Here is a 15083-nt window from a genome sequence, read left to right as displayed (position 1 = left end):
AATCACACCAATTTGCTCAGGGTTCAGAGGTTTAAATGACTGTGATATGCATCTGGAGCAGCACAATAAAAGTGATGTCATTCTAGGTTTCAAAGGGTTAAACTACAGTTTCTACATCGAATAAGATTGTGTTGTTTCAACATTTTAAAGATTCTGCGTGTTTGCTGTTCTATCAGTCAGTGAATGGAAATGCTGACATTTAAAGTTATTACTTTTTCAATGTAATGAAAATGTAATGAGTAATTTCTGAGTTACATTTTTGAAGAAGCTTCCCAAACATCGACAGTCTCTGTATTGTATTGCCTAGTGCTGTGCATCCAAAACATGAAACAGTCCGTTGCTGGGAGTGCTGAGGGCTGTACAAATCCACAATTCCTCCAGTGCACAAGGGTCCTAAAGCCAGCTTTCTGCAAATTTCCAAAGAGTCCATTTGGTGTGCAGACTTTCCCAGACTTCAACAATTTAATTTTCCCAATGTATTGCAATAGGGATGGACAGTTGTATTTTTAACAAAACAAGCTCATTACAAATGTGTAAAACAATTACTGTTCTAAAATGCAACTTGAGTTGCGTAGGCTTAAAATAATGTTCAACCACATCATGACAAAGAAATATGTAGAAATGTCAGCTATAGAGATATTAAAAATGCAAAAGAAGCTTATGAATGAGATTAATATCTTGTTATCTGCAGGGACAGATAAGCAGACACTGTGTACTTCATTGTAGTTGTCACGCAAACATTTCCATAGTAACCAGTGAAAGAGACATGAGGCCCTTTAAATGGCTGTTTAGACTCCCTGGCGAAGGTGATGTGATGACGGTGAACACATCACAATATATATGACTTACGTCCATGACAGCTTAGTCTGCAAGTCCAGAGCGATGACATTTAGATTCAGCCATTTTATCCTCTTTAGTTAAACACATACATGTGGAACTTCTACAAACCTCAAGTCATATTTTTCTATTCTTTGTTAATTTTGATTTCACTATAAAGCTAATAATAATAGTGGGCTTATATCACATTAAACAGATTCATCTTCCTCATTTTGTCACAACTGCTCTCCTAGGTCATTTGCACTGGTGGATTAGACTCCTGCTAGTGGGGACCTGAAAGCCTCTGATTGCCTTAATTCAATCAATACATTATACGGTATATACTATGCTCTATATTTTATTTATCCTTTCTCATATATTCCACGCCATTCGACCGCCAGATCACCAATCCTGCCTCTAAAAGTTAAGACATGTATGCTGTTTGACACAGTATAGACATCTGCGCTGCAGCAGTTAGTTGCTGATTGACAATAGCTACCGCTCTTCCAGGGCCCTCAACGCTCAGCCATCCAAGTATATCAATTAAAGAATAAAAGTCTCATTCATGGTCTTCTTACTCACCAGGATATACCCAGCCTGAGCTACCACATTATGGCAGCAGCGAGCATCTGCTTGCCAGACTTCTTGAGGCTTTGCGGCAGATCTACAGAATATAACTTATCCAGTTATAGAACAAGAGATAGCACAGCATCTGTATTCTCTACTGTTCTATTCTTTACTGAATGGATGGAGTGCAAACACCCTTTCCAGTGTTAACATACCCTAACCAGACCTTTTTAACCATATATTCTTGACAAGGATATGTAAGATGGGAGATTGGAGCTTTTCTGTCTCTCTGCTCTTCCACTGGCAACAAGCTCTATCAACACGCGATGCAAAGAAATAGCTTTAACTCAGCTGCATGAGACTGATAGTACAACCAAAATCACCTCAACCTATATCTAACCAATTCACTGGAAATGCTCACACTATTGCCCTCACACAGTTTGGTTTATGCTCAGTGTAGCAATGGTTAAGTTTCCATTCTCTGGCAACCAGCTGGTCTGCTTGATGCTCTGTTATCTGCTGGTCACACCCATTGCTAGCACATATTATCATACGACACACACAGACAGACGCACACACGGCTTAAGTAACAGCTTTCACAAACCCTCACCAGGAATCTTTCAATTACAGCGTGAACAATGCGAGCGACGGCTCTACAAGGTATATCCATCAGAAACACAAGGGAGCTGGCGGCAGCTTATAGACAAACAACACTACAATCTATACTGGATTCATTTCACCATTTGACATGGTTCTCCAGATCCAATTCCATGTTCAAATTTTCCCTCATGAAAGCCTATTATATATGAGTTTCAGTGGTGTATGTTTGATGAGAAAATATTAAGTGTCAGACAAGGAATGTAGCACACTTCAACCTCATGGGTTATCATTTTCGCACAGATTGTTCATCCTGTGAACACTTGCATGTTTTTTAGTCATTATTTCGACATTCGATCCTCGTTGTTTTAAATACTGTACAGTTATTTTCCTTTCTATTTTATATGCATGATTTTTGACTTTTACAGTACTTATATTCTGACCTTTAAACATCTAAATAGCAAGGCAAATCCTCTTATGTGAAAACCTACTTGGCAATAAACCTGCTTCTGATCTTTAAGTATACTCTGCAATGCTTTGGTAGCAGCTTTCTCTTTTCCTAATTTTGTATCCTTTTTATGGTTACATGTTACTTGTCAGTACAATGAAAAAAAAAAAATCAACATGGAATGTGGCCAGAAACCCTTACAGGGAACTTTTTATGCTTTTCCTTATTTTTGTTGTAAACAGTACATAATGTTGCTCTCAATGTTCATATTAAACGTTTTGAAATTTTCAAATAATGAGGTAAACCTACCAAGAAGTAACCCTTTGAGCAAAAACGTCACGCTTCAGACCATTCCAAAACATCTGTTTCCAACATTTGATTTTTCATGGTGGAAAGCTAACCTAAACCTAACTTAACCAAAACTAAACTAAAAGTATGAACCTGAAAATTAGCATATAGGTCACCTTTAAGTTCACAAAATTAAAAGTGTGAGTCATAGCATTTGTTTTTCATTGCCTATGACTAATGTACAGTTACAAGTAGCCTTTTTGCTTTAGATAGTGACAGTAATAACAATGATCTTGATTTAGCATACTTTCTCTTGTGGAACGTTTGGGACACGTGACTACATTTTGTGTGTGTGTACTTAAGTGTGTGTGTGTGTGTGTGTGAGAGAGAGAGAGAGAGAGAGAGAGAGAGAAAGAGAGAGAGAGAGAGGTGGTGTGATGATGTTTACAGCAGGGTAGTGGAAACTTTTGGGGGTCATGTGACCAGCTTTGTCCTCTCTTATTATCTGGCAGGAATGTTCATGCTAATCCCTTTATCCCCAAAAAGAGCGAGAGAGAGGCTGCGAGACAGACTGAGGATGGTGGAGGTAGAGAAAGAGCAAGAGAGAAAGACAGAGACTTAGAGATAAATCCTCTTCTCTCAGTATTCCACTGGTTCTCAGAATCAGAGGAACAGGAAGAGAAAGACTGAGACAAACTGCCAATCTAAGGGAGATAGAAGGTGAGATAAAAAAAATGGACGCGAGGTGGTGGAATGGAAACATACTCTCACTACATTTAAAAAGGTCAGAGCAAATAAAAAACAATGGAAGTGAGATGAAGTCAAGGAGCAGCTTAAGTTGGTAACAGGGATCTTCCACTCCACAGGAAAGCCAAGAACATGGTGAACAAGAGTTAAAAAAATGATGTGATGGGGAGAAGTATGATGAACATTCAAGCGTGGGGGCATGGAGACTTTGCACACAACTGACTGGTTAATGTGTGTGTGTCAGGCTGACATGGGAAATGTGATCGTGGCATTCATCAGCTGCAATAGACTCCCATCATACTCTAAATAAGCCTTGAGGTCATTCTGTCCTTCTTACAGTAAGGGTTGCTCTGACAATGTGTGTCAAAGCTAATGTGTCTGCATGTGAGCACGTAATACTGTACATTATATGCCCTTGCATTCATTTGTAGATGTAGAGAGGGTATAATGCTGTCAAGTTCTCAGTGTACTTTGACCTGCACGCCCTGCAAACTGACAGAGATCACGGTGACCTGCTGGGAACGTAATGTATCTAAACAAGTGAGATCAGAGAAAGGAAGCAGAGCAATCCATCATCTTTAAGACCTCTCCCTCAAAGCTGAAAGAGAAGTCTGCGAATTGAATGAATCTGCATACGGAGACAAAACAATAACGTCAGACGACGAGTCATGACAGTTGCAGCGCTCTTAATTATGCAACATGCTCTGGCACTGACCTGCTGAGGAAGCCCGGGAAGGACAGGCGGACAGGGTATCCATAACGGATCATGCGCACCATCTCGAGCACCCCGATGTACTGCAGCTGGGTAGACACATGGAAGCTGTCAAAACTGTCTGGCTGACCACTGGCGTTGGGGCGCACACACTCCACAAAGTGAGGAGTGCAAGCCTGCAGCTTACTGATCACTTCTGATAGTGAGTTCTGAAAAGGGGAAAAGGAGAGGAGACACAGTTGGATTCAATCACTTGTAATCAGAACAGAATATGTTGTGCTTTGATTAACAACATTTATTATGCTGTCTGTGCACATTAAGTACTAGCTAAGGGAAGGAAGGGCTCTCTTTCCTTCTTTCTTTTGATGTTGTAGCTTGATTTGTAAGCCACAGCCACTAGAGTGAGATCACATAGTGTTTGAGACAAAATGGTCTGATTTTGGGGGTGTGTTTTGCCTCTGGAGGAAGCAAAAACACAAAGAGCTCTTTGCTCTTTCAGAGGGTGTGTGTGAGAGTGAGAGAGCTTTTCTTTAAGCCCTGAATTCACAGATGCTGCATCCAAGGTCACACAGACACACACACACATAGCCACACATCCGAAATTCACGTAAACGCTTGCATCTGTGTTTCTGCCACTTTTCAAACTGACGTCAGTCTATGCTCTGCATTCCCTTAGGTACAATGATCAACACCTCGCCCCTCATCTTTGAACGTCACTGCCAGCATTAACATTTCTGTCCTCCCCTACCAAACATGTGCATGCACAAGCACAAATGGGTGCGCACACAGTGGTTGTTGTTCATTGTTCATTCATTCATGTGGAGGGCTTCATGCTTGGCTTGGTACAGCATCATTCTTCAGCCCACTCTCTCCTTCTCTGCCATTCCCTAAGGGACTCGTCCACCATAAGCCCACAACTCTGATTGTGCAACACACTGGCTTCATTCAAGGCAAAGGTACGGCGTCTCTGAGCCACATCTCAGCCCCCTTGCATCACCAGCAGACACTGAACTACTTTTACTTTAACTGAGTATTGTTATTGCTTTATATAGTTATGAAATAGCAGTAGCTTGCAGTGATTTCTTAAAACAAAGATTTAATTCACACAAAACCTTAAGTTTCATTAACAAATCCCTTCATTCATTTGAGCTCTGATCTAGATGCTTGCAGGCTCTGTCTGCAGGGAACAAGTTTTCACTAAAATAAAGACAAAATTAAAGTGAACAGGCTGCTTTTGTGTGATTAGCATCAAAACAGTAAACTAATCTTGCATTTATTGGCCCTTTCGCAACAGTTGCAGGCTGCTGTATATGGGCTCCAGTCGATGAATTTTAAGATAATCACAAACACATCTTCAGTGGTTTGCTTGGCAAGCTGTGGCTTCATTATTTGCGCATATTTCTTTACTATTTTGCAGAGGGACTGACTTCAGTAAACTACCGGGTTAACATATTCTGATGGACAAACACATTCACACCTATCAACAATTTAGAGTCCAAACCTGACCTGCTTGACCTTGCACTGTGGGGGAAAACTAGCATGACATGCAGACATTCAAACTCCACACACACACAGAATCCTGCAGCCGGCAGATTCAAACGCTTTGGCTGTGAAGTGCTGACCAATGAGGCAATATGCTCATCAGATACAAATCGCTGTCCACTGAGCTCAATTGAGCATTGATCACAGAAATCAAACAGTTGCACGCTGTTTTTTAATCTCAGCCTCCTTAAATGGTTTTAAGTTACCTCTTTGGTAACCAGAGATAGACTGCATTTTTTTTACCATTCATTTAGTTCATGTTTGATGAATTTGAACACAGCTGTTTAAATCACAAAAATATCCCTCTGTTTTGTTTTGTTTTTTAACTCTTTTTTTCCTACATTGATTGATCAGCTCCCTGTCTGTCTGTGGGCAGCAGATTCCCCTTACTTGCTATGTTGAGCTGGGAAATAAAAGCAGTGAAGCAGTAAATAAAAGCACTGTTGATTTATTCCCGTGGAGCAGCAAAATATTTTTCTCAGTAAATGTCTGCAGTCAGTTGGCTTGATGAAGGTAGTCAAGTCAGGCGCTATCCTCTCAGCTCCTGATGAGCTCCTGTTTTTTTGGGGAGTTTTTCCTTAGTCCTCATGAGGGTCTAAGGACAGAGAGATGTTGTGTATTGTAAAGCCCACTGAGGCATATTGTAATTTGTGATAATGGACTTTATAAACAAAATTGAGCTGAATTGAATCGAATCGGTTTGAACTGCTAAACACCTGCTTCTGTGGACAGCGACACTGACTACAGGTTGGAGTCGGTGCGTTTTGAAAACTATCTCAGTTCTGACAACAGTTATATTATCAATCACACTGTGTGTCAAAATATGATGTTATAGTGACATAGTAAAATCCTCCAGGTGCACAGCATTATAGAAGAGTGACACATTTTTTTGTCATCTTTTCTGTTGAAGTGTTGAGCACCAAACCGTACATCAGGCTTAACCCAGCTGAACCGACTAACATGCTACAGCTGATAGACCACAACTTGCATGCTGCCGAAACTTTCCAGAGAAACCTTGCATTGCAGAATGTCGGTTTCGAGCATCTACATGAACAGACATATTTTACTAAAATCCAAACCAACATAAACATAGTCAAACAATTACAGTGTACATAAATGTTCATAAATGACAGATAAAAGGGAGAAAAAAAGACAAAAAGAGAATGACAATGTGGGGGTTCTCAAGGAATTTCTTCCATTAGAGCCTCAGGTCATGTTGCTACAGGGGGTTTTACCCAATTTGCAATGATTCCTTTAAATGCTGTCACTAGGAGAATCTGGAGCAGATAGTGTGATTTCTGTTTTCAGTTCCTTTGGGGATAACTTCCAGTAAAGCAACCACTGGTTCTTGGGAGAGCTGTACTTGGAAAAAAGAGTTAAGAGCTATACAAATCTCATCCCAGTTTTGCTTCAGTTTGTTGCATGACCAGAAGATATTGACAAAAGTAGAGTCTGTTTCCCCCAATTTCAAAAGACTCTTGACTGTTTGGGTCACAGGGTGTAACTAAGGTATGCAACATATGAACCAAATGCTTCGGGATGACTACACATACCATTACATTATTAATGGTTATCATGGAAAATAAAACTAATCATGATGGTTTATGTCTCAGAGCCCTAGAATTATGCCTGACCCTGTCAAGTACTGGGAGGTGGACAGGTGTGGTTCTTACCCTCAGCTGGACAGCCACTGTGACGGGCCCACAGCGCTCTAACCGTTGAAGGAAGGAGCTCGAGCCTTTCTTCTTCAAGATCTGCCAATGGAAAGAGAAAACGGAGAGAAGAAAAATATAAGATAGCTGTGCATCTTACTTGAAGTGGCAACTGAGAAGTATGAAATCATTACAACACAATCATCACATATTAACATCAAATTAAGGTGCATGTCTTTGACTGGAGATCAAAATATGAAACTTGATTCTGTGGAGGATGTTTGCAAAGTACACTAAACCGTCCCATTAGACCACTTCTCTGCCAGTCCCATTTATTCTTTTTCATGTGCTTTTCAGCCCAACTCTGACATTTTTTGTCTTCTATTGTCTCATCTGTTGTCTTACACCCAATGCAGTACTGCAATATTACTTAACGTTACTGTACTAGGCTGCTGGGACAGATCTGGGGGGTGAAAGGGGGCTTATGTAAGCTTTTTCTCTAGATGGCTAATGAGCCACAGAGACAGCAGGCGAGACCCCCAGGAGGTTACACAACCAGCAAGCCTTTCCAGTCACACATGTGCACCACCAGTACAATATGCTTTCCGAAACATTAAAAAAGATCAAATGGAAATACAGGGTCGGGGGGGTGAACTGAAAAAATATAAGAATATCTTTGTGAGATTTGTATTTTTATGAGTGCATGTCATAAAAAAGTTAGTGATCACATGACTGCGTGTGCATGCATGCTAGAGTTTCTGTCTGAAACAAATCCTATTCCCAGAGGTTTATATACAGCACTGTCGTGGGAAGGAGCTTAAATTAGACTTGTTTTTTTTCCAAAAATACTATCCCTGGTGGTCCATTGATCAGCACAGCAGTAAGTTGCTTGTTGGAACAAAGACATCAAAACTGATTGTCATTGAATGTGTTTATTGAGCTTATTAATTCGTACATTTTTCTCATCCTTCAAGCCTCAATTCAAATGCTAATATTATATTAAAAAGCCAGAAAATTAACAAGGCCTTCAACATCCTTTACATGCTCAAATGTATTTTTTTATATTATATTTATAAGTAATTGCAACTATTTTTTTGTGTTTTATACATGCAGTTATACAAACAGAATGAAAGAAAAAAATAGTGTTGCATATTCATCTATATTTACACATTCATACACATGTAGGAGCACAAATATGCATGAACCTTGTAATATATTCATTCATGCACACACACAAATACTAACAACCACAAACATAAATTAATTAAAAGGGGAGGTAAGGGATTAAGGGGTTGTCTGTGTGTGTCTGCTCCTCCTCTTAGATGTACACACTGAATATGCCTATAGGCTATGTTTGTTTTCTCAAGCTCTACCTCTGTTCATTTGTAACTTATTTTGTTAATATAAGTGTAATAATATAATAATATTATATCTACATAAACCAACGGCTTTTTCTTGTCTCTTCGCTTCTAACTCCTCCCCATTTCTGAGATTTTCTGTATCATTTCTTTTCATGTTTGAACTAAATGCCCTGACACACCAAGCCAACAATCGGCCATTGGTCAGTTTTGGGCCACCACTGAGTGTCCACTGTCCTAGTCGGTGCAATCTATCCAACAGTTTTGGCCCTCGTTTGGATGATTTGGGCTTTACTCCAAATCAGCACGTTGAATCGATCCGGAAATCGCTCAGATTGGAAGTTCAGCTCAGCGCAGATAAAGAGAAACAGAAATGAGGAAAGTAAACAAACAGCAAAAGTCAAGAGGGAGTGACATCGAAACAAACTTATATTACATATATTATATAAGTTTAAGATTCTGATTCTGCTCCTTAGCAGAAACGTTTCCTGATGCACGGTAAAACCACGTCAAGACGGTCTTGCGTTTTCACTTTTTGAATGACTAGTACAGACTGCCACCGTCTGCTATTACCAAGGGGTATTTCCTCCTCACGCAGGCACGTAAAGTAAATGCTTGATGTCCGTTAGCTTCTGTATTTTGTTCAGGTACAACTCCTTTTGGCTAAGACTCAGGCAACAAGAGGCGACACAGCAGGGGGCTTTCATCGCCACTTGTTATGATGTTGGTTTGGTGTGTCTGGCCTTAATGGATGTAAGGAGGTTGAACTATTTCCTAGTTATTTGCTTCAGGGCCTCGAGTGTCTCAAGGCCTTGTTCAGACAGCCAGCCCAAATAACTTTTTGGCATATCTAGATATTATCCAGATTTAAGAAAATCAGAAGCACAAAAAAATGTGATTATTTGCAAATCTGATCCAAACCACATTTGGAGATCATTTGAAATGCTATTCCAATCATATTTCAACAGATATGCCTTATTCTGGACAATATGGTCTCTCAAACTGTATTTCAAAGTGTCTTTAAAAACAACACACAAAAACAATGAGTGCTTAGCAGATCTGTGCTGCTACCAGCAAAGTGCTTAAGAGGAGGAACAACAGTTGGACAAACAGAGAAATAAATTGTTTGGAGACCTCCATTTCTCATGTTTCCGAGTTGGAACATCGCGTCACCAGTGTTGCTACGTAATTTCTCAGTGTTGTTATCACAGCAACCCATGCAGACAGGTTGGTGATGTCTGGACACACAAGCTTTTTTAAGATCTGATTTGAGAAATAAAAACTGAATTGTCTGCAGTCTGAACAAAGCCAAAGTGTATTATTGAGTTGATTGCAACAGCAGACTTGCAACATGTGTGGCTAATTCACCAGTCTGTAAACAGTGTACCGTACCTTGGTAAGGTCGTGGTACCTCCGCGGCTGTTGGGGGACATTGTTGGCAGTGATAAGAGAAGCTGATGACATCCTGTGGAGCAACAGGGCAGCTTTAGGCCCCCTCAGACCGGCACGGCCCTGGGCTGCTGGCACCAGAGAACCAGTCTGAGTCAGCTTGGACTGGAAGAGCTGCTGCAGTAACACACTCTCACTGGCTGCTGGGCACAAAGCACATACAGAGAGAGAAAGAAAGGGAAGAAAATAACGGTGAAAAGAAGCAACAGCATTGGTGGAAATAAGGGGGTGGAGGGGAGTAAGGAAAGGTGGAAAAAGCAGATAAAATAGAAAGAAAGGAGGAAGGACAGTGGGGAGGACGTAAACAAGAAAGGAGAGGAGGCATCAGAGGAAGAGGCATAAAGTTGGGCTCCATGTTAACAATCAGCCAGGCAACAAGAGGGGGTGGACCACGCCACTCCACAACACGTGGAGCGGTCCACAACAACAATGAGCTCATTCAGAAAGCCAAACAACATGTGCGTGAACGTGGGCGTGTGGCTCTCATCTGAAAGGCTGAGAGAGAGAGCGAGAGAGTGAAAGGGGAATGGACGATGGCAGGTAGGCGTACCAAGCAAAGAAAAACAAACATGAGTCCTGGACTCATTTAAGGACTTAATTACACAGAGCTCAAATGGTAATTGTCTTTTCATTTAAAGCAATCACTGCCACCACCTGAATATAGACTTACATAGATCCCTCTGCTCTTCTGTTAGCTTTAAGGCTTAAACTTAAAGTGGGGAGGGAATGACTTCCGTAAGAAGTAACCACGCATGTCAGTGCCTGAATGGCAGCGCCGCATTGACTTGGTCAGACGGAGGGACAACAGCCAAGTGTGAGTGAAGGGCTAGCCTTTAGAAGATTAGCCTCATCATGGAAATTATAGCAATTAGGCTGCTGGATAGGAGGCTGGCCTGGCAGCCACACAACGACTGCCTGTGTCCGGCTAACCACAACACCCCACATCTGGCACCTTCTATAGACAATATACACACAGACGGTGCTGTCTGCTGCATATGGGATGAAACACACACACATACAAACACCACCACACTTAGACAAAGAGTGGTTCTGTGTGCTGTTAGTTTAGACAAGAGTGCATCTTTGTGATCAAGTGTGCTCTGACGCCACAATGTGCTCATACGCCTGTTATTCATTGGGTACTTACACTTCATCGTAAACAGGAGATTCTGAGGGAGGGAGTCCTTGTTTCTTGTGAGCGATCCTGTGAGGTCATATGAAATCTGTGGGAAAAACAAATCATGCAGTTTCTTATAAAGTAGGTTTGGTTTTTATATGCAACTTAAAATAGTAGTAGTAAAACAGATTTCCAACACGTTCTTCAAAATCAAATTCAAGGACTTTTCAAGGGCTTCTCCAGGCCCAATTCCCAAGTCAAGAGGTTTTCAATGTTTAGAACAGACAGCCTGCAGTCACAAGTGTGCCACCTTTGCACAACGACAATATATTATACAATGAATCTCATATTTAACTATCACTTCTTATCTGCAAAGAAATTCAATTTCTTACACAGACAAGTTTAGGTACAATGTTCAGTCATTAAACCAGTTTAAACCAGTTTAAAATGACATAAATGCTTTGTCGTAAAGATGTTGATGGATCTAATTATTGTGCTGAGATTTTAGATTGCACAGGGTTCCTGCCCAGTATGGAAAAGTGTGAAATTTAATTTTGATAAAAAAGAAAGAGAGCAAAACAGAAATAGAGTACAGACAAAATTGCATCTCAAGACTATTACCCCTTTTCTTCTTTTCCTTTTCAATAGAATTGATTTGAAAAACTAAACTGATCATACATGCAGTGTTTTTTATTGGTGTTTGGCGCAGCCAGGCAGTGCAGCCAAAATGTTTACCAGTTTGTGAGAGAGTGCGGGTCAGAGCGACATCGTCAAAAGCAAGACAAGAAGTATGACAAATGAATGCACACTTCTAAAAAGAGCTGCATCCACATCTGTACATCACAGCTTGCAAAACAGCTCTGTGCACCCATGTGTTTTGTTTAACTGAACCAAATCCTAACATCCATGACTAAATTAGTTTGAAAGAAATATGTTTGAATTGTATATGTACATAGCATCACAAATAAACCAAATATTACATTTGTCTGAATATCCTTGAGTTATGAGGTGATTTGGTCTTCTCTGCGTAGGGAAACCCTTATGGTTGCTTTCGTCACAGTGATTTTACAAAGCTGGATTGACGCCATGTAAATTAAATTATTTCACTTTTTTAAACTCATTTTCAATTCTTGTTTTCAAAAAGAGACCATTAAATATTAGGGACACACATAGACTGTAGAAAATGATAAAATAATAATTATTCCGTATGTTAAGGTAAGGGAACACAAGTATAGGTGGCACCAGTTAGTTTACTTGCTCTTTGGACAGAGATGTTTGACGGTGGAATGTGGTCCAACTTTCAGCGTGGAGAAGCATGAACTTAACAGCCACAGCGGTTAATGAAAGCTTTCTGAGGGCTGGCTATTTGCACTTAGATGTGAAATATGGTCTGAAAAATCTACTGAATAGTCTGGAAATTTCAGGAAAAGTATGTCATTTTGAAATGAAATTCAGGGAATCGGCTTGTTTATTTTCTTCTGTATAGTGGCTGCTGGTTTGTCCAGGCTCTGCTGAGTGAGACCTGCACAAAGCTGAATTATTGTTACACTAAGTTGTGATTAAGGTTCATGATTTTCAGTAGTCTGAACTGGAACATGGTGGGTTTCCACTGACCAGCTGCCAAATATACTCACATTCTTTTTAGCATTTGAGAGGTTGACTGCAATAAAAATTAGTTGGTTTTATGTTATGGTGCAACAACCTACCATCTCTATATGTATACTTTTTCTATTATATAAACAGACCTGTCCAGCATAGTGGCTGACAGTGAAGGCTGGGCCCTGGTCTTTGGGTGGGGGGTTTCCGTTGCCATCCTTCGTTGTAAGAGAGAGGCCGTGAGTGGGATTGGACTCCAGCTGGGTGGATAGCCTCTTGTACAGGGTCTGCTCTGCTGGCCGCAGGCTCTGGCTCTCCTCATCCAACACACACAGCAGCCCCTGAGGCTTCTAGAGGAGGAACAAACAGATGCTCTCATGTTATTTATGTCACTCGTGTTTACTAAGCTTTTTTGATAAAAGTAATACATTATTTTCACAGTGACACTTTTATTGATCCTGTAGGGTACAGTTGTCCCACTGATATCAAATAACTTCAGTCATCTTCATTTGCTTTAGATTTTTTGGGACATTTGGATCATTAGTGAAATCGTGTAGACAGAGAAAACATGGGGTGAAAGGTTAACATGCTATGAAGGTCGAACTAGGGTTATGTTGCAATTACATGATATGAACCTTGAGCATTGGGTCATAAACAGTCCTACCAGTAATGTTCCAGTTTGAGTTTTATTTTTTCAATACATTCAGTTCTTCACTAGGGGTGTCCCCCACTAAACATTTACATTGTCGAGTCTACTTATTCAAGTCTTGCCTGGTCAAATCTTTTTTTTTTTGCACATTGATCCATATTCTGATTTACAAAATTGCATATAGAGAATGTTTTAGCAAATATGACAAAAACTTATTTTTATTAAGGTTACCAACTGCAGCTTCAAGCTATGAGCCTTTTAAAGCCTTTGTGAAAGCCTTGGGCGGCCTTGCAATGTTGAATTACATCATCAGACACCAAACTGGACTGGACTGGTCTAAACCAGCAGCGTACGGTACCTGAAGAAAGAAGTCCAGAACGGCTGGCTGGTTGCTGGGGGAGCGCGGGGTCTCCATGGCGATGCCCTCCTGCAGACACTCAGCCTGTTCCTGCTGGAACAGTACCTTGGAGACGTACTGCCTCAGACGCTCGTTGGTCATGTTCACGCACAGCTGGAATGCACACAACACACACATCAGCCTGTAAACACACACTTTAGTGCACATGGCATGAAATTCCTCCTCAGAGACGGACGCTGCTGTGTGTTTGTTTTTAAACCAAACAAACATACTCAAATACAAATGAAACACAAACTGCTGTGGCACCAACGGGAAGGTCAAAGGGGCATGAATGAACTAACTGCTCATATAATGCACCTGACCCTGTATTTATGCAAGATGTTTACAGAAACACCTCATGCATGGTATACATAATAATGGATGTCCCTACATACGGCCTTTATCTTTCCCTCTGTAACATGGACAAAGTGTTCCTGCTGGGACACATGAACTCTTCCTAACCCAGCCGTCAACTAATCACAGCATGGCAAATGCGTTTGTCTGGCGTGTGCACGTGGAGCTCTGGAGGGGAGACTCAAGTGTGACTTGTCACATTGATGTAATGAAAAGGAACACAGAATACGAAGAGGAACAACTCAGGACAGCAGACTGCAGGCGGCAGGCCTGTTTCAACTTCTCCTGAACCCAAATGTGCCACAAAGCGGAACACACGCGCAAGAAAGTCTTACAAAGCTGTAGTCTAAGAATGAACTTGTCATTGTTGTACTTCAGTGAGGTGTCCCTCTTTTCAACCCCAGAGCTGATGCATCTATCCTTTGTAGTCTAACGTTATGGCATCAAACACGAAAATAGACGCCAGACAGATGCAGCCATGTGATAAAAACATGCATCTTATATGCTCACAAATAAAGTAAAAATATTAATGCTGTGCTCAAATAAAGCCCTGTCGCCTTTAGTTTCGGGGTTATGTTATGTTGTTTATCCAGTTACTGAAAGACTGAATGTTCACTTGCTGGTGTGGAAATAAATAAACAGTTTTTCTCTCTGGGCCCTGTCATGCGATTGTATAGGAACAATGCCATGACCCACATTTTGTTTCGCAGCCCACCGATTGAGAAGTGCTGATTTAGAGGTGTGTTGTGCTGCTGTGCATGTGGCTGTGTTCTTGTTTTTCTATCATCAGTGTT

General features: G+C 40.8%; 1 protein-coding gene across 4 annotated transcripts in view; it reads right to left on the bottom strand.

Annotated features, from left to right (window-relative positions):
- The window catches only part of myo16 (myosin XVI), a 127565-nt gene that overhangs the window by 32446 nt on the left and 80036 nt on the right, over positions 1 to 15083 (bottom strand). For 3 of the 4 annotated variants that reach the window (XR_015777649.1, XM_088083337.1, XM_088083335.1), the window contains exons 22-27: positions 13897 to 14049; positions 13039 to 13239; positions 11324 to 11399; positions 10120 to 10319; positions 7391 to 7471; positions 4179 to 4384 (exon numbers count right to left, since the gene is read on the bottom strand). Coding sequence is in view for 3 of the 4 variants with exons in the window: in XM_088083337.1 (XP_087939463.1) it covers positions 4179 to 4384; positions 7391 to 7471; positions 10120 to 10319; positions 11324 to 11399; positions 13039 to 13239; positions 13897 to 14049 (917 nt within the window). In the remaining variant the exon portion in view is untranslated. The remainder of the gene's footprint in view (positions 1 to 4178; positions 4385 to 7390; positions 7472 to 10119; positions 10320 to 11323; positions 11400 to 13038; positions 13240 to 13896; positions 14050 to 15083) is intronic. The other variant, XM_088083336.1, reaches the window with a different exon arrangement.

The sequence above is a fragment of the Plectropomus leopardus genome, chromosome 10 (assembly GCF_026936395.1).
Source record: "Plectropomus leopardus strain MGB_pleo_1.0 chromosome 10, ASM2693639v1, whole genome shotgun sequence".
Taxonomy (NCBI): domain Eukaryota; kingdom Metazoa; phylum Chordata; class Actinopteri; order Perciformes; family Serranidae; genus Plectropomus; species Plectropomus leopardus.
The sequence above is the reverse complement of the archived record's forward strand: the minus strand, read 5'-3'. Positions and strand labels throughout refer to the sequence as shown.